At 33.8% G+C, this 21,433-nt stretch overlaps 1 protein-coding gene across 1 annotated transcript in view; it reads right to left on the bottom strand.

The window, feature by feature from the left end:
* The window catches only part of BRINP3 (BMP/retinoic acid inducible neural specific 3), a 387,516-nt gene that overhangs the window by 178,677 nt on the left and 187,406 nt on the right, over window positions 1-21,433 (bottom strand). The window contains exon 3 of the mRNA XM_058533704.1: window positions 13,566-13,756. Coding sequence (XP_058389687.1) covers window positions 13,566-13,756 — 191 coding nt within the window. The remainder of the gene's footprint in view (window positions 1-13,565; window positions 13,757-21,433) is intronic.

Here is a 21,433-nt window from a genome sequence, read left to right on the forward strand (position 1 = left end):
AGTTTGTATTTGGGCCCGAACATGCATACTGGAAATCAAGCAGACTAACTAGAACAGCTGAAGAAAAAGAAAATGTCCCTCAGAAATATGAATGAGTAGGTCACATTATCAAAAGCATTAGATCGTGTGCATGATAAACAGCTTTTGGGTGGAAACATCTGAAATTGACAAGGGAATATATATGTAAACTACTATAGAAACAAACAAAAAATCCCTAGGCCTGCTGCGGTGACCGTGGCCCAGTGTTAAATTTCCGTGCGCCCCGGCTTGGCAGCCCAGGTCCGCGGGTTCAATCCCAAGCGTGGACCTATTCCACTCACCAGCCACACTATGGAGGTGTCCCACATACAAAAAAAAATAGAATAGGATTGACACAGATGTTAGCTCAGGGCTGACCCTCCTCAAGCAAAAAAAGAGAGGACTGGCAGTGGATGTTAGCTTAGGGTGAATATTCCTCAGCAAAAAAAAAAAATCCCCAACAATTATTTACCCCCAGAAAGAGAGGATCAAGTAGTATGGAAATTGGAGTGAATGTATCTCAGAAAACCAATGAATCTGAGAAAAATTCACCTACGTGCCAGGTTGTGAGAGAGTACCCAAACAAACAAATATCCCATACAGTGCTATGATAGTCTAAGACTCATAATGCAGCTCTACGACATATGCAAGTACCAAGGTCTGAATTCATGTGTTGAATTCCTAACCTTCCAAAAATGATAACATTAGGAGGTAAGGCCTTTGGGAGGCACCTGGTCATGAGAGCAGAACTCTCATCAATGGAATTAGTGCCTTTATAGAAGAGGCTCCAGAGAGACTCCTTGCCCCTTCCACAATGTGAAATACAAGAAGTCTGCAACTCAGCAGAGGGTCCTCATCCGACTGTGCTGGCACTCTGATCTCGGACTTCCAGCCTCCAGAATGAAGCAATAAATTCCTGCTGTTTATAAGCTACCCAGTCTGTGGTATTTTGTTAGCAGCCCAAATGGACTAAGACAGCAAGAGGCATGTCTTACTAAGTAAGGTTAAAAACAAAATGACAAAGATATCTTGGTAAATGTAAATAAAAAGAAAGCCAAGTTACAATCTTGATATCAGGTATTGTAGAATTATTCAGGCCAAAAATTACTAAGCGAGAAAAAGAAAAAAAACTATATAGTGCTAAAGACTAAAATTTGTAAAGTTGCTTTAATGGCAACAGTTTTCATAAAGCAGAAAATATAGGAGATACAGATTAAAATGTATGAGAAATGCAAATTAAAAAATATACCGATATATCACTTTGAAATTAAGGACTTTGCCAAAATCCAGAAGTTTGATGACTTTGGCAAAGCTGTTGACAAACTGGAAGAAAACAAGCCTTCTGATATATCGCTGGTGATAATGCAAAATGATATAACTATAGAAAGACATTTGGCAATAGTTAGCAATAATTGACTCAGCAATCCTACTTTTAAGAACTTATCCCAAAACAACACTGGATAAAATATGCAAAAGATTTCTAAGTGTGGCTTTATTTGTAATATTTGTAACAAAACAAATGCCTAATCAGTAGGAATAAACTATGTCACATCCATACAGTTGACTACTGTGTAGTTGTAAGAAAGAAGTGGGGGTGCTTTCTACTCACCAATACAAAGCAAAAGGGACAAAAGTGTGTTTCACAAGTGGTACTTTTTTTTATAAGAACGGGGAAGACAAAAATATGTATTTATTTTTATTTGAAAACAAACAAATAAAACAAAACACTAGAAGGATTAACCAAAAATTTATATTAATATTCAGCTAAAAGAAAAGGGAGGGAGCAAGATGGAGGAAATATCTTTCAAAGACTTCTCCAAATATACCTTGTGATAGTGTTTAAACACTGGATTTTGTGTGTGTGTATGTGTGAGGAAGACTAGCGCTGAGCTAACATCTGTTGCCAATTCTCCCCCTTTTGCTGAAGAAGACTGGCTCTGGGCTAAAATCCGTGCCCATCTTCCTCTACTTTATATGGATGCTGCCACAGCATGGCTTGACAAGCAGTGCGTCAGTCTGTGCCTGGGATCCGAACCTGCGAACCTCCGGCTGCCAAAGTGGAGAGCGGGAGTTTAACCACTATGCCACTGGGCTGGCCCCTGGAAATATTTTTTAAAAAGTTTTACTTATTTATAAAAATAAAATTAAGTCAAATACAAAGAAAAGCAATCTCTAAAAATTGAAAACAGAGGCCATTATTAATTGTATATTATTTGCAAAAATAATGAAGTGACCTAAGAACACAGTGTTATGAATGTAAATCTATTTTTGGAATATATTCTGAGGACAAATAAAATTCGTCCTTTGTCTGGGGACAAAGAATCAGCAAACTTCATTCTGTAGCCTAATTATAAGTAGGAATATTGGTAGTATTCACATAATTTTATATAATATATATGGTTACATATGGGTATATGGGAACTCACTGTCCAAATCTCTCTGCTCTGAGATGTTGGAAAATTTTCACTTAAGAAAAAAATATAATGGCATTAGTGATTACAAGTCTCATTCTATGTTTGGCCCATGTTTAAAATATACTTATTCATAATAAAATTTTCTTAGGTAGTTAGTAAGTTCATGACTTTAATATTATGACTAAAATGAAATTCTGGATGATTTGGCCATTCTCAGATGATTCCATTTAGAAAAATCATCTAAATATCCAAGTTCAGCCTCGCTGCATTCACGTTTTCTATAGTTTCCTGTATATAGAAGAAACCTTAACTGCCTATTTTTAAAAATAATATCTAATCTTTTCTTCAATTCGACAATATATTAAATTCAAAATATCATATCAACTGATTTATCAAACATTAGTTTTGCCTTCTGGAGATGCAAGAAAGCTACTTAAAGGGCCGGCCCGGTGGCTTGGTGGTGGGGTGCACGCGCTCTGCTGCTGGCCGCCCGGGTTCGGGTCCCGGGCACTCACCAACGCGCCGCCTCTCCAGCTGTGCCGGGGCCACGTCCCACGTGCAGCAGCTAGAAGGATGTGCAGCTGTGACGTGCAACTATCTACTGGGGCTTTGGGGGAGGAAGTGGAGGAGGATTGGCAATGGATGTTAGCTCATGGCTGGTCTTCCTCACAAAAAAAAGAAAAACAACAAAACAAAAAGAAAGCTACTTAAATATGTGAAGTGTCATCTTCACCATGTGTCTCTTTGTATAGTAATGAATTTTCCCATTTCTGGAGGTGTTCAACATTAATTGAAAAGCTATACATCAGTGAGCAGAAGAGATAATCAGGCCATTAGAACGGATTCTTTCACTGGATTATGAGGTGCTAGAAGAAAGAAAAATGTAAAATTAATTATTATAGTTTAGATGTAACTGTACCAACTACTAGTGCCAAATAGATTAGGATTCTAATGCTGGCTTCTATTCGGTAACTGAATGATCTCGAACTGGATAACTTGACTCAGTTTCCTCTTATGTAACATGAGCACAGTATTCCTTCCTCAAAGAGCAGCTACAAGCATGAAACAGATAATACCTGTAAAAGGTTTAGAATATGACTAGAATACAGTAAGACTTCAAAAGTTGTTAGCATGCTATGATTCTCTTTCACTCAGCACCGTTCCTTAGAACTGCATAAAGCAACTCACTCCATATCTGAACATTTCTAGTAATTTTAGCTATTTTGTCTTATTTGTGATGAACAGAAAGCTGTCTTTCTATTTCTTTACAAATTCATTAACCCTAGTCCTACAGTTTGCATCCACATACAGAGAGTATACATCTCCCAAAATAGTCCTCTAAGTACTATATCCCTCTATATGCATTCACTCTTCAGGTGAAATATTCCACATCATTAATTTCTTAATAGGACCTCAATTGTGTCATACCTCACCCAAAAAGGGAGGAGTAGCATATTCTTATTTTAAAAAGAAAATTAAAACTAATTTAAGAATATTTTGTAAATGTTAGACTGTTCCATGATACAACCAGAAAATGACACATAACAAGGGATTACTATCTCAGAGCAGTCCTTTGTAACAAGATGAAAAATAAAACAAGCATTAATATATGTTTAAGCAATCAAAGATGAACATAGGGAAATGATGGCTCATAATCACCATCGTGAACAAGAGGAGCTTTCGTTCTTTAGCTACTGGAGATTTAAAAAATATTTCCTTTGTTTTACAGAGTACACATGTGTTTGTAAGGTAAATGGTTTGTAAGGAGGTAAATGTATTTCTTTCTTCTACTCGGAGAATAAATATATGTTATAAACAACAAGGAAAATCAAATGAAAAAATTTTGTAAATCTTAATACACCTTTACTATTAATTTTACTGTTTCTTCTTTTTTTTTTTTTAATTTGAAGGAAATATGATATCAAGAAGGAGAGGAAAATGTGAGTTTTGGAGTCAGGTGTATGTGAGGGCAGATCCTGACAGCCCATAGTCCCTCTGCTTGATGACTGTGGCCTTTGGTCAAGTTACACACATCCTCAGCATTCCCATCTCTAAAACGGAGGCAACATCCTACTCTCAACTGTTTGAGAAGATTAAACAATATAATTTCTCTATAGAGCCTGGCAGAACACATATTATAGTACAATAGATGTTGGTTCTCTCTCTTTTCTTTTTTTACTAGGGCCCAACAGTAAATGAGGAGGTTTTAAATTTTCATAAGTTAGCATTTCATAGATATTAAATTTCACCACAGGAACCTGGACTTAGTCAAAATTGTTTTCTAGTGGATCTTGTAATCAAGATATATGGGGTTATTAAAGATAGTAGTTGGTTATCCTTTCCAATAATCGGTAGAGAGAATCCATTCATTAATTGCTCATGATTCTTCTCTCTGAGGGCATATTAATCCATGTATGCAAATGCTTTCCCTACAATGAAGCATGGAAGGCAGTTTAAATCTGCAGTTTAAGTCACCATCATTGTTCTTTTATTTTGTTTTAAACTCTTACTTACAACAGACCAGACAACTATGTGATGGAAGCTGCCCAGCTTATGCTAAATTTCAAGCTTTGTAAATCATGGCTCATTGAATATCTAAGATCTAACTCAATCTACATGGAAAGTAAGCTTATTTCTTTCTTCTAAAGGACGTATTTTTTAAAATTATACACAGCTACCATGCTTTTGTGATGTTTATGGTCTTTACTTTTTTTGAGACTTTTACAGTCAGTCTTAAGAAAGAAAAATGCCTTCTCAACTTCGACGGCAAATCTCTCTCAAGTATTCCATTATGAGTTCATCAGAATTCGACATAAATAACACCCAATATTCAGATTTGAAAACTGAGATATTATTCAATCAACTAAAAAATTTGTGTTCAAATGTCACTTTTATTCATATTTTTTAAGCCAGCTGCAGTTTATAAGCATGACATGAGTTCTAAAGGACATCTACACATTTTGTAAAAACTAAATGTGATTTTGAAAACGAGTCAACATTCTGAGTCTGTTACAAAAAGTTAAAAAGGATTAATGACTGTGGGTATAAAAAGACGTGATTATTTGCCATAGATATCATGCAGCTGTGTCTTTTACAATGAAAATACTATGGTAGTTTATGGACAGTAAAAGCACATATTGAAGGATGCTTTCATGGAGAATGAGAAACAGAGGACAATAAAACAAACAAACAAAATCATGACTTCAGTGTTATCCTAGGATTGGTTCATAGGAAGGGATTAGGTTCAATTGATATGCCGTGGACCTCACAATTATGTGTTTTCCTGTCCTGATTTTCAAATCATCTATGTTGTATCTATCAAGAATAGAAGTTAAAAAACTTTCATGCTATTACCTTTTCACTTGGATTTTCTCATTTTGCATTCTCATGTAGGTACACAGTTATCGAGGATACAGGTAATGCTCTCAAAAAGTAAGAACAAAAACAATGGATAAGAGAATGAATAAAAGAAAGAATCCTAGGGATAAATCAATAGTGATGATGTGGCAGATTGTATTATTTTTTGCAATTATTTGCTGCACCATCATGGGTGCAAACAAGCATACATGGATTAACGGTACATTGTAGAGAAGAAGTATGAGCAGGTTGTGAACGATTCCCTTTAACCTGGTATTAGAAAAGATAAAGTGCTTAGATCAGGGGAATACATGTGAGCCAGATACACCATTATCTCATCCAGGTTTTGAGAGGCACCACAAAAGTACACCTGTTTTTTGCTTTTTCTCTCTGCAGAGAAGACAGCATGTTCCAAAGAGAGCTTTCTTCAGCTCGATGCCTAGGAATGAGGAGACACCCAGAGCAGAATCATAGGGAATCCACAGTTAAAACATATAATAATGGGGAGACACAACCATTATAGTGATAACCCACTGAGATTTTTTTTCTTACTGCAATGACGCTAACTCTTACAGGTTAGCTGTTTTTTATTTTATTTCATCACTGCTACTGCCCTTGGGTTAGTCTAGGGACCTATAATGTACACCATTCCACCCAGAAAAAATGTGCATTGATGGCAGATGTCTTCCTAGTCGCTTAACTTCCTTACCCTTGATGATTTTATTGTGAATGCCTGTCTTGCTTTTGTGTAACTTTTACTTAGAAAGAGCTGCTGTTTGTGTAGAAATCCTTCTCACAGGAAGAACCATTGCAAACACAGCTTAAATGTAATTGTTTGTAGGTTTTACTTTTGATGTATCCTTTTGCTCAAAAATGTTATCCTATTTTGGGTAGTGAGAGATCACATTATTCCTTGTGCTAAAGTCTTACAATATTTTGGTCGTTGCTCTCCTTTGAAATGATATTTCAGTTTTCATAGTGTTTATTTTGTTCTCCCTACTGATGGTCATCCTTCCTTAGTTTAACATGTTAAAAAATACACATCCTGATGATATCTGTCTTTCCATTAATATGGTGTTGTAGAAAAAAGACTATGTTTTAGAAACAAATGGACATAAGGGAAAAAAAAATCTTAGAAAAATAGGCTTCTGACAAGAAGCAGAGCCAAAAACCAGACATGTCGGTTTAACACCGATTGGCATCTGAAAGATATTATGGGAAGGAAATAGCTAGCGTTACACAGCTTTGACAAAGAAATGTAAAATGTTTTGCAAAATACTCCAAAGGAAAGCAGCTGACCTTATGGTTATTACTCCCCCAAAAAGTCTGAAAAATTTCTAAACAAAATTGCCCAGATACCATAACAGTCTCTATAGAACAATGACATGAAATGACAGAGAAACTGGAAATAAATCGTTTCAAGGTGAGATGGAACGGAATCTACCCTGAGTGAAATACAATTCAGTCACTTCTAATTTGGAGCTGTTTACAAACAATGCTGTAATGAATATATCTTTTATGTATGGTTACATACTCCTGCTATTACTTTGCTAAGATTAATTCTCAGAAGTGAGATTTCAGGAATAGTTAAGAGCACTCTAAATTTATATAGATACTCTAAACAGTGCTGTGAAAACTTAATGTACATATAAATCAGCTGGAGATCTTGTTAACATGTAGATTCTAATTCATTAATCTGATATGGAATCTGAGATTCTGCATTTCTAGCAAGCTCCAAGGTGATACTGAGGCTGTCTGACCATGGACCATACTCGAGTAATGAGGCTTTAAACCATAGTAAAATTTATTACCAATTAAAACGTCTGTCTTTATCAGTGACCTGTGTCTTCCTTTAAGGAAGGTCTTGGGTCTTTGCACTGTTATAGGTAACTCAGTACATATTTGTCAAACAAATGGACAGGTGATGTATCTACCTTATCAATGTGCTATTTAAAAAATAAGAAAAAAATCTAATCAAATTTATAAAATTCAAAAACTTAACATTTATCTTTTGACTTCATTGCCAGGAATGTCATTATTAAGATCAGCTGACATAGCAATTTTAATCTCATTTTCTTCTTTGTTATTTTTATTATTATTTACATAAATGGTTGAAAATCATTTTAGTAGATAATTGCTTCATAAACCATTAAAAGTTAATTAACAACATTGTTTTAATTTCAAATTTTTCATTTTCTTTACCAGAGAAACATGAGAGCTAGAGACAGAGATGAGAGAGTGAAAGAGAAAGAGAGACAGAGAGACAGAGAGAGAAGAACCGATATAACTAATCTTGAGTAGTATGAGTAAATATTTAGTTTTAAATACCGGTCTTTTTTTCCCCTTCAGTGTCATTATTTTAATGATTCCCTAGGAGACGAAGCTTCAGAAAATCTCTCTTTTCCTTTTTTTCAGTTATTTTTCTTAAAACAGAATATGCAATCTACTAGAAGAAATAGTTCCATGCATTTTCAATAAGTATTCATATTTGCTTAGGAAATAAATTACTTCTTTTTTGGCAGATGTGCCTCTTTAATTATGTTACAGTTAAACTAAAATAAAAGGAACTTACACTTCCTAAGAAGAGACCAAGTGAAAATGAGAAAGACAGCTGTTAATCGATTTTGAAAGAAGGTGGTATATGACAAAATTAAAAACTCTTTGTGGATACTTCATACAGAATGTAATTCACATAGAGGCAAGTGAGAACTGAGTATTTCTGAAATTAAATGAGGATATTTGGATTTCTTATACTTATGGGGATGCAAGAAAAAGAAAAAAATCTAATTGATATTCTATTAATATTGTATCTTACTGCTTGACTTCTGACCTCTGTTCTTTCCTTGAAAGAGATACACACACAAACAATATATGGTGAAACTTTCAAGCTCAATAAACAACTTTGCAGGCATGGTTACTTATACACAGTGTGGTCATTGAGGTAGTATTCATTATTTTAAATAACTATTCCAGTAAATTAATACTATGCTGGACATCATTCTACCAATGAAGAAAATATTTTCTATATTTAAACAAAATTAAATATCTGATGAAATACTTAAGTTGAGCAATATGGTAACCACAAGATATATTCTCATAAGAAGCACTTTCAGAAAAAAATTTCGAACAGGACCCACAAATAAAAATAATTGTAACTATTTCTGCTAAAAATTTATTTATGGCTTTGAAAACTCTGTGCATTCAAAACCAGTAGTCCAACTGGACTTGTTTTTATGTTACTCAGAATGAAAAATATTTTTTAAAGTTGTAAATTAACAAATTTTAATGTATTACCTATTTGCTCCTAGAATAAATTTTGGCCCAATTTTTAAAAATATCTCTATCAGAAAAAAATACTTTTTCCTGCAGTCTTCTTCACAGGAAGGTATTTTTGCCTGAACAATCCTCACTGTCTCTGCTTTCCTGACTCTGCCCACAGAGGTGCAGTGAGTTAATAGACAGGCGGGTGTAGGAAAGAGACGGCCTGAGTAACCCCGCCTCCTCCTCTTCTGGTTTAGGATGTGCTTGTCAGGACAGAGCACACACTTTGGTCAACTCTTCACTGCCTTAGGGTTTAGAGAGCCAAGCTTCACACAGGAGCCACACAAAGGAAGGATCCTGTGACTGTGGGTGGCTCGGGGATGTGACTATGACCGGTTGGACAAGTCTGTGCAATTCTGAAGATAAGGATCAGGTCATATCTAAAATTACTATGCATATTGTCTTATAACATTTTTATAAATGTTTAAATGAATTTTTTGGTATCCATCTGTCTTGGTCCTTTTCAACTGATCCAGAACCCAGATCTGGTGCTTTGCAGTTGACATTCTCCCTCTCTGCAGTAAGCCCAACAATTTTAATAAGGTTTTTTTCTTTTTTTCCTATTCATTTAGTTTTTTGTATTTCTATATGCAGTACACAGATACACTTTTATTTCAGTATTTGTCATATATTGTATTATAATGAAATATATTATAAAAACTGTCATGAAATATATTCCATAGCTAGAAATCAATATATCCCAGGAGTATAATCTTTTTCAAGACTGATTCTTTAAAGTGAGTAGCTTATTTTAGATATTTAAATGATTATGGAGTTTAGATATCATTATCCAAAATAGAAGCAAGCTAAATTACTATACTGATAAATAGTCTGGAGGCTATAAGAGGAAATAAATGGAGAAAATGATATAGATTGAAGAAGGTTTTTTATAATTTATTTTTCCCTATAGGAAGATAACTCAATCACTGGCTTTATCTATCATAAAATATTCCATTAAGGGCTTCAAATATGCCATCCAAAGTTTCATGTCTAACTCAATACTATGATGTACTAAATAACTCTTGGGAAAAAAAGACATTTTTCATTTATTTCCTTTTCATCACTTTTTTACTGGTAGTGAGTATTTTATACTCAACTTTTAAAAAAATGCTTAAATTTAGTTGAATATCCAGTTACTTAGGAAGCATCTAGTTATAAAATAACTGTTTTTTGTTTTTAAAATATTTGCTTATATACATGACATCCTTAGTGTGTAGGTATTAGTGTTGTTCCTTAGTCTTGGTCAATTAAGGAGACAGAAAACTAGCTTGAGTTAAAAACTCCCAGTCTCAGGTTCTTAAAAAATAAATATAATTTCATGTTCAATCAGGTAAAACATATGAAGCTAAAATGTACTTACAGCAACAAAAAAGGTTTAGTGTAGTTACAACAGTAATAATTTAAAAATTGCCTGATATCAACCTGCTAGACATTTTAATTGCAAATAGGTTATGTCCTTAAGCTACTTAAACAATTTCATGCATTTTAGCTAAATTATTAACGTCACCCACAAAGATTCCTGAAGAAAAATATAAGTAACATTTAGAAAAGAAAAAGAATTTCAATAGAAAATGCCAGAAACACGAAATCCAAGGAATACTCAGAGATTAGAAGGCAAGTGAGGGTGGAGATTCCACTTCCTCCTCCATTTAAGAAAATGCTTGAACAAGACTTTTAAATAACTGAAGTAAAGAAATTTTGAGAGAGCATATTGCCATCACTGAATAATCAACCTGGAGAAGTTCTCTAATTCCACAAACATGGTTTATAAAAACACACACAACACAAACAAAACACATACTAATCTTCAGGCCAAAGTGTGGCATCCGTAATGCCAAAACAACAAAACAAATCAAGAAGTCATTATAATTGTGCTACTAAGGAACAAAAATGTCTGTGAGAGTCATCTGTACTTTTCGATCTCTTCTGCCTTCCCTCTGTCCCTTCCTTTCTTATTCGGAGAATATATTTTATGTTCTGAAATTCTTCTGGGTACTCCACATTGATGACACAATGGTAATGAAGCCTAATATGTGTTCAAGACCACTGAACTTTTTTTAAAGTTATAGAAATAATTTAATTTTCACTTTTACTTCAGATTTATTGCATTAATAATCATTGCCATAACCAAGCCCAATAGACACCGCTTTCACAAAATCAGCTTTCACAATTATTGGGATATTTTGTAATTCTTTTGCTATCCACACTACTGTAATAACAATAGCAGTAACACAAATGCATCGCATGTTTAAATTACACCATACACTGTGCCGAGAATGTTTTCCCACATTTACACTAATTTTGCCATTACTCTGTCACACAGGTGTGACTCTCCCGCTTTCTACAAAAAAACCCCCTGAAAATCAGAGAAGTTACTTTCAGTTTTAAAGTCTAAGTTTTTAAAGTTAGTAAAAAAAAAAAGGGGATGGGGGAAGTCAGGATTCAACACCAGGTTTTCTCAACTCTTCATCTTATTATTTTAGTATTATTCATTTGTGGAGGAAGGTAATGGAGAGAGAGTGTGTATTCATGGCTAGTCTTTTCTGTCTGCTCGAACCACCTGCATCTCCCACCTGTAATTTCTTAGGGTTACATGGTCGACTTGTGCTTCCTCAGTGAGCCCGAGAATCTACTACTTTTCAGCCTCTCCGTGTCTTGCTCACCTGCTCTTGCTGGTGTCCTGATTCCCTCCAATTTTGAATCTTTATTTGTTTAACTGGCCCATTTTGGCTCTTTGGATTTGCTTCTTTCATTGTCTTCTTTCTGAATTGGATCTCAATTTTCTTCGGTATATATCATAATCTTGACATTTATTTAGTGAACTGGAGAACCTCAGCCTCCTAGCAAAGTGTAGTTATACTTATTCATTTAACAGATATTTAATGAGAATCTATTATGTGCCCTGTGCTTTTATAACTAAGGGAGTAGAGTGGTGACAAATACAGGCAAGTTCCCTGTTTTCAAGAAAATATGAAGGAATGACAGATAATAAACCAGGAAACAAGTAAATAAATTATTTTCATCCAATAATAAATACTATGAAGAATGCAAAGGAATATCATGAAATAGTAGAGAATATTGGTGGCCAACTGGGCATTATTGCTGGTAGAATGGTCAGGAAAGGACTCTCTGAGAAAGTAATATTTGAGCAGAAAAATGTGAATGTCATTTGGCTGAAAAATAGAGCATGACGGAGAGAGAGAAAAGATGAGGTCTGAGATAAAAGCCAGTGTCATATCATTCATGCAGTGCCTTATAAACCACAGCAAGACATTTGGATTTTATTTTAAGCGTCTACTTACAGGTTTTAATTAAAAAAGGGGATGATTTGACCTGATTTAAGTTTTAAAAAGATCTGTGTGGAGGATGGACTTGAGGAGTATTCTAGGAGAAAGACGACGGTGACTTTGTCTAGGGAAGTCAGGAAAGAATTTGATATGGGATATATTCTGGAGGAATAAGAACTGACATAACTTGCTGACAGATCAGACTGGCAGGTAAAGGAAAGAAAAGATTCATCTTCTAAGACTGGGAAAATGCAGAGCAGGGGGTCTTGCACGCTAGCTCACCATTGGTGTGAATCAACCTGCCTGTCTTCAGTAAACCCATTGAGAGACTGACAAGGGAGCAGGGACTCAGTGTTTTTATGACCTTCCTATCCAATTTTATTCAATGCTCTTCATTATAGGAAACAGTGACATCTATTTTTAAATGAAATGGGTGGACATTATTTCAAGTCCTACACAAAATTAAATATATGGAATTCTGGGATATTTTTAAATTTTAGGAAAATGTCATATATTTTCTATTATACACTATCTCCCAAAATATCATTTAAGTGTCAAATTGCTGAATATACATCACCATGATAAAATACATATTTAATGATGTTCTACCATAGCTTTCGTAATTTTTACAAATTAAAAATTGATTAAGAAGTCAAATTATTTTTAATCTCTACTTTCACATTATGTGTCATGATTAATATCTATCACTCTTTCCATATCATCTATCAATCACAATCAGAAATAACTAAAATAGTGCTAAAAAATGTAATTTTAAGATCTGCAATATTTACTCCAGGAAACCTTTCCTGCTCTCTATAACCAGAAGTGATGACTCTCACCTGTGACTTGACTGTTTATTAATCATTTTTTTAAACAAAATTTGGCACATCACCATGCATTATACAATAATAAGTATGCCTATATTTAACATATGCTATTAGATTGTAAATTGCTTTCAGGTAGAAACTAAGTGATACTCATCTACTTCAACATTGTAAACACCATACTAGGCATTTGGTAATAACTCAATAAACATGTTGAATAAGTTAATGAATGAATTCTAGAATTATTCATACTTCAGCTATCTGGATTAATTGACACATTTCATTGATTTATACATTTTTATGCACAAGCTGACACAGGCACAAATATTTTCAAAGAGTCGTACCTCCCAGAGTAGCAGATAGCAAGAAATGAGTCCCATATTTCTTGATAAGGTTTTCTGTGATTTGCTGAAGGGTAGGTCGACGTCCCAAAAGTCTTATGTTGCGGAAGAATTCAGGGGCAAGCGGAAGAGGGGAGCCAAGGAAATTTCTTCTCTCAACTGCCAGGTTATTTACCTTCCAGCGGCCAAATTCCCTGAAAAGCAAATTTATTTTTATTCATAAATACATAATCTACCTGAATGTTTTCATTTGAGAAGTTCAATAGCTGGGGTCACTACATTATAAGAGCTCTTGCTTGTAATAATATGTCATGTGCTATGAATAGAAGAAGCAATATTTATAATTGATTTAACTGGAGTGAATATTCTAAAACCAAGTCATGTAGGGGAAAAATAAGCCACTTCAAGTAGAGAGCTTCACTAATTTTTTTTCCCCAAGGAAAGATTTACTCATAAAAAATGATTTCATTATGCACAGAATATGAATGTAGAGTTATGTAAAAAAAGAAAACCTAAAGTAATATTTTGTCATTTTCTAAGGGAAATTGAAAAAAAGAGAACAAGTTTATTTTCATCAGTCTAATGATTTCTTTCTCTATTCACTTTCAAGTGGAAACTTGTAAAACCTCAAGGATATTATGAACGTGTAGAGGAATTTAAAAAACATGATCAAAAGAGAAACTGTTATTTTTGCAATAATTATTGTTTACAACATATTTTGAAACTCAAATTCAACTTGATTAGCAGTTTCTTAAGATGCAAAATGACTTTTAAGGTAGATTTGGCCAAATTAGAGAAATGACAGATATGGTTATAAAAGATTTATATATTTAAAAAAAGATTTGTACCTTTATATTGAGTTAATAAAGCCTTAGAAAAGAACTATAGTGAACTCGATCAACTGATATCAAGTACACAGATATTTTTGTGGCGTGGTCTGAAAAAAATCTCAAATACGTTCCACAGGGAAAAATTCCCTCCAGGCTTAATACTCCTAGATGTGTTATTTAACTCAATCACTATTTAGCAAATAAAATGGTTAAATATTATATAAATATATGCCATATTTATTTGTATTTTTGTCTCAGAAAATCGCCTACTGTGCACCACAAACAGTACTTGAGAAGGATACATCTGTGAGCCATGCCCATATTGTCCATGTCCAAATGGAGTTCACATTCTAGAGAAAGTTTAAAAAATAAATAAAGTTTAAAAAATAAATAAAACAACTAGAGTCATTAAACTAAATTAAAAAAATTTCAAGGGATAATTAGGCACATGTGTGTGGTGATGGATTGTAATTAGTATTTGGGTGGTGAACATGAGAACATGATGTAATCCATGCAGAAATAGAAGTATAATGATGTACACCTGAAATTTATACAATATTGTAGACCAATGTTACCACAATAAAAAATAAAAAAATAAAAAAAAACATTTCAAACTGTATTGGGGTGGGCCTCTGGTGTAGTGGTTAAATTCAGCATGCTGCACTTCAGCAGCCCGAGGTTCATGGGTTCGGATCCCGGGCGAGGACCTATACCACTTGCCAGCCACGCTGTGGCAGTGACCCACCTACAAAATAGAGGAAGATTGGCACAGATGTTAGCTCAAGGCTAATCTTCCTCGGAAACAAAAAAACAAGAAAGAAAAAAAAATTTCAGACTGTGATAAGTGGCGAGGGCTACCTCAGACAGCCTGCTGCAAGTGCCCATAGCGCTGTGGGCAGTGTGGCCCTATTTTATTTTAAGTGACCAGAGAGGATAATTCTGGAGAGGCAATATTTGATATTTCGGCAATCTCTGAAGGGAAAAAATGTTGCTAGATGCAGAGAAGCAGAGAAAAGATTTACACAGAATAATAAAGAATAGTAAATACTTTCAGGACAAAGAGGCATGTACCTGAAAAAGAATCTCTAACTATGAATAGTTTGCTTGTAGGGCAGACATTTGGCAGCCAAACAATCCATGCAGTCTTCTGGAAGCTAATTATAAGATAAGATTCGCTAAGGAATCTAGGGAGGACTTTGACCTGAAAATAAGTCAACCCATGGTTTCCTTCTTGAGAAACTCTTGCTATCTCCTTTATAAATCAGCTGATCAAAACGGTTTTAAATAGTATTGTTCTACCAATGGGTCTCAAACTTCAGCACCTTTTAGAATAGGTGGGGAAACTCCACCCCAGAGTTTCTGATTTGTCAGGTCTTGGGTGGGGTCAAGGGTTTGCATTTTTAACAAGCAATGCTAATGATGCTATTCTGGGGATCACACTTTGAAGAAAACCACTGATTAGATTATGTGGTATATTGCCTTTAAAATTTACTCCAAGCGTTCTCTTTTCAGTAAGTTAGGGCTTTTAGAGGGATTATACTGTATTTATTAATACATGTTTCCTCAGAAGAGTGTAAGAATGTCTTTGTTATCTTTCCAAACCTGGATTGATATCAACAATTTTTTGTCACATCTTTTCCTTCTATAAGATATTTACCTGAATTTATTTGTGCATGTGTGTGTCCTATATATATATTTACATATATGTAATAAATATACAATATATGTAAATATATATTGAAAATTGTGAAGGAGAGCATTTAAAATAAAATATTTTAGTATTTTGTAATATATCACAAGGCATATAATAATATAATGCTTCTAAGAAGTTATTTATTAAACCATGATCTAAATAATATTTGTTCATTAATTCCAAAACTTACAGGCTTACCCTCAAACATTTACTTTTATTTGCTGAAAAAAGTTTATAATTTTATCGAGGGAGAGTAACATAACTTGAACCTAAAGTTATGGTGTATCTTGCTCAATGGTTTAAAGTGCTAAATTTATAAACTTGTAAGTATATATTCATAGATTAAGATTTAAACTGCTGGGGCCAGCCCAGTGGCATAGGGGTTAAGTTCAGTGTGCTCTGCTTCCGCAGCTTGTGTTTTCAGGTTTGGATCCTGGGTGTGGACCTACACTACTCGTCAGCCATGCTGTGGCAGTGACCCACACACAAAATAGAAGATTGGCATGGATGTTAGCTCAGGGCCAATCTTCCTTACCAAAAACAAAAAAAAACAAAAAAAAACAAAGAAAGATGTGAACTGCTAAGTGAATTAATTAGACTTTAAATAACCAAGAAGATTGATTCAATGGTGATATTTTACATCCCATATAAACTGTTTCTAAATTGTTGAGTATTTCTTGCTAGATGACTGAGGGTAAATACATATTAGAAGAGTGCAACTCAAGCCTTCTTTATCTTTTTTAACAACTAGTAAATATACAAATACAAACCTATGATCTATTCTGACCTGAAGCATTTACAACTTTCTTTAATTGGTTTCTCTTAATATGAAAGAGCTATGACAAATTTATGTTATTTTCTGCAATCAGCTTATAACACTAATTCAACAAGAAAATGTATTAATGCTTTACTATTTATTGTCTATTATTAGCGGAAATCTTGCTAGCAATACAGATGAATGTAAGAAAACCTCTAACCTCAAGGGCTCAAAGATTATACTATGAGATAAAATGTGAATGAATAAATTGCAACTCAAAGGCTTTAACATATTTTATTTTTGCAAAAATACAAGCATGCAGTAGTACCTTATTTAGCACAACTCTGCTGCTCAAATTTATCACTACCTTTGATATAAATGTTATTAACCTAACTCGCTTTGAATACGTTTTCTCTTCCCTTAGACTCACACACCTTGTAAGGCTCTGAAGAGCCTGAGACTCTGGACAACCTTCCGGAGAGCGCTCTTCAGCCATCAGGTGCTTTTTATTACCTGTCTGTTAACCTCGATTAAGTTTATGGCCTCAATTCACCTTCTAACATTTCAGTTGAACAAAACACTTTGCCATCCCATCCGATTAACTTATTCTCTCTGTCACGCAACAACCAAAGTAAAGGACAAACTCTTTGGGAGTATCACCAAACTAAGACTAAAACTAAAACTAATTAACCAATCGACTAACTAACCAAATTAATTAACTAATTAAAAAACTCAGTATTGTCAGTAACTACAGCAAATTGTTTTCTTGATTTCAAGAACTTTATCTACAATTCTTCTCCTAGTTTTTGTTTTCGTATTTTCAAGTAAGGAATGATGTAAAATATTATACTTTCTATTGTGTGTATCCCAAAAGTGTAATTTGTGTAGAAAACATCAATGTTGATCTGAGATCTGAAATCCCTCATTTCCACTCACCTCGTTCGGTTTGTATTGTAATGATACATGATCACTGTTATGATCTCTATAAATTTCTGGTGAAAACCTGGATCCTAGAAAGTACTGAAATCATCCTGAGAAGTGGTGATAAGGTCACTTGAAGTCAAGGAAGTCGTTTCTGGACAGTTAAGTAGCTCGCTGTGAGTAGTAGACATCAGATAGGAACACATATACTCTGTGCCTCTTTTTCCTGGGCACAGGAGAAGATTGCGTTTATTGGTGTCCCTTAAAGTCAATGTGGCTGTGTGGCTTTCTTTGACCAATAAAGTGTGAGTGTGTCTGGTTAGCCTGGTCCATCAGCCTCAGACCTTGACCAACATCGATGATTAGAATCCCCATCCCCCAACCCTACCCCTGCAGCTTACTGGGATGAACAAGTGCATGAACTAAAAATAAATGTTGTCATATAAAGCTGCCAAGATTATGGGGTTATTAGTGGTTTATTTGCCTACTTTCTAACAACATAATCTAGTAAATCATGACTGATGTAGAATATTTTGACGTTGGGGTAACTTGAGAGGGAATAAGGAACTAATGCTTGTACATAAATTGGAAACTTATGGATGCAGTGTTTTGCTTCCTGAAGATAAGATTCACCTCAGTTGCAACTAGACCATCATTCATTACATTTTGGAAAAACAAAGAAAGGAGTCTGAATTGAAAACATGCTGTCGGGTATGATTATCATAATGAGAGCATTTTACCTAAAGGCATCTAAGGATTCCATCCAGATGCATCATGTTATATTAAATAAGAACATTGTTGTGTCCAACTAAATGCTGCATTCTACCCGAGGCCTTCACAGCAGGTAAATATCTTCCCGTCATAACCTTTGAAGTCTTTAAGTGAAATAGGCACAATACTTACAGCTGAATGTAACTCAGCCTCTTTAGAAGCACCACTATTCTGTAGAACACACAAATGGACTATAATCAGTTCAGCGAGAACATTACTTTGAAAATATTTTTGTTGGCTCCAAGGAGCCTCTATTAGTTGATTAGAGTTGTATGTTTGCCTGCTAAAAATTCTGACTTGCACGTATCTACTATTATGTGTGTCCATGTAATGTTTACTTTTCTACAACAATATTTATGATAATTTTAACCCTACCCATCTCATAAAAAGGTTGGAAAACAAGAATGACATCAACAAATTCCATTTAAATAATGGTTACATCATTGCTACATTGCCATTGACCTTTCTTATTAGTATTTTAATTCTATGTAAATACATAAATGTACTCAGTGTATTTAAAATATATTAGCTACCATGATTTCTTTAAAATTACACATGTACATTTGGTTTCTGAAAAATATAGAATCTGCCACAGTTGATATTAGATATTTTGGACTCAATACGAAAGGAAAAGCAGCATAAAAAATATTGACAAAATCAGATCATGCCCTTGCTGAAAAGACTTATCTTTGCTAATTTACACTAAATAAAGTTGCTTGTCTAAGCCCTGAAGGCTATTACTACATTACTTTTCACAATACTACATTTGTTGGCTTATAATTTTAATTCTATCAATATTCATTAAGATTTACAGACACAACAGAATATTAAAACAAAATATATTACCCAAGCATTCATCTACTGTGAACAAATCTAGCATAAGAATCATAAATTGACTTGCCAATCGTTAGCAGCAATAACCTTCTAATTACATCTGTAAAATCATACTAATCTTAAGAAATGCCGCTAATAATCAATACGAGTTGCCAGTAATTCTATTATGTGTAGCTGTTACATATAAAATTGGCTCTTTTAACGTTCTTTCCATATAGCTTCCACATCTCACAAATGATGATCTTTTCCATTTGGCCAGTAAAAGGGAAATGTTCCTAATGGCCTGGATGACTGTAGCTCTGAAGCTAGTGTTTTTAAAACAGCTGAATGCTAAGCAGTTGGCAGAATAGAGAATCCACTCTCTTTTGCCCTCCTGCCCTTTGATACACCAATACAGTTTTTTTTAATTTAACAGTAGTGGGATTTTTAAAGCTTGGGAGGTAGTTTTGGATGAAGTTAGGAATTTAGCAGAGTGAATCTATGCAAATAAAATACTGGAAGCAAACCACAATCATAAATATGACTTATGTAAAATGTTTACCTGCAGGATTTTTGAGAAGCACCGTTAACAACTGTTGTATTTTGAATGAGCTGTCAAACTCCCAATAGATTAGAGAAGACAAATTAGCATGATTGCAACAAAACATTGCCCCTCCCAGTAGAGCCACAAGAATTCATTGCAGCTGAAACCTCTTCACTGTATCATTGGATCAAACAAGATGGAGGTGGGGTTACAGAGAATTCTTTAAAGAATGGTCTGGTTTGTGGCTAGTAATGTATATTTCTAATTATTAAAATATGTTAAGTTTTTAGGGAAATGAAATGACTGAAAATTATTTAATTTTATCTTATATAGCTTTAAATCATTTTCTGTAGTTTAATAGATAGAATTTTATTTAAATTTTAAGGGAAATACTGCAGAATTCAATTATCATAGTCATTGCTATTATTCCCAAAAGTAATTCATTTAACAGGAATATAACGGTACCACATGTTTGTATCCACGCAGACATATATAATAGAATAATTTATTATCCATGTTGAAATTAAACCACTCCTTTGAACATATGTTAGCAAACAGTTTTGATGTGAAAAATATACATACGTGTTGTCAATAAATGACTTTATAAGTTGAAGAGAGAAAGAAATCTGTAACAAGTAAAAGCTTTTCTTTCTAAATTTTGGAAGTATAGTTTAACATCTGTTATAACTTATCACAATTATTCATCAATCACATTTACATAATTATACAGATTTGTTAAGTATTGTTCAGTATAGACAACTGAACTAAATAACTGAGCTAAAATAAAATATCTACTCTGATTCTCTTTGAAAAAAGAAATAAACAAACAGGAATGTCTCTTTTTTACATGTATAACTTAAAAAGTAATTATTCATCTTGGTTAATAAGTGGAAAATATTTGCACTTCATATATGAATTTAAATATTTTAGGGAGGCAGTGTTAGTTTTTCGAAAGAAAATGGATTTAGGAGTCATCTGAAGTTTTAAATTCCATCCTCACCAGGTTAATTCACAAAATTCAAAGCTCTATGAATTTTTGCAAGTTCTTAACCTCACTGATATAAAGTCATTTCATCTATGAACATACGTCTAATAATACTGACTCTGTAGAGTTTTTGAAGAAGTAAAATTTGTTAACATGACTAAAATGGTGCAGGAAACGTTTATCTCTTCATAAATATTGATATGGTACCTTTGTGATGTTACAGATTTTTGTCCCAGGATATCAATTTTTTAAATATACAAATGTTGATCAAGGTAATAAACTTTAATGGAATTAATAAGTAAAACTAACAAAATGATTTATAAATAAAACCAAACTCAAAGAATCTGCAAATTGCTCCTATGGGTCCAGGTGCAGACTAATAAGTTAAATGCTTATGAATAAGGATAAATGTGAAAAGAATAGTTATGCTAATGAAAAATTAACATGCTTTTTGATAATTTCTTTAAATGTTTAAGCAATAATTTCATTGAAATGTCTTTATGATGGTACAACCTCTACCTTAAACATTGGATCAAACATTCATAAATTACAGATTA

The sequence above is a fragment of the Diceros bicornis genome, chromosome 38 (genome assembly GCF_020826845.1).
Source record: "Diceros bicornis minor isolate mBicDic1 chromosome 38, mDicBic1.mat.cur, whole genome shotgun sequence".
Lineage (NCBI taxonomy): Eukaryota > Metazoa > Chordata > Mammalia > Perissodactyla > Rhinocerotidae > Diceros > Diceros bicornis.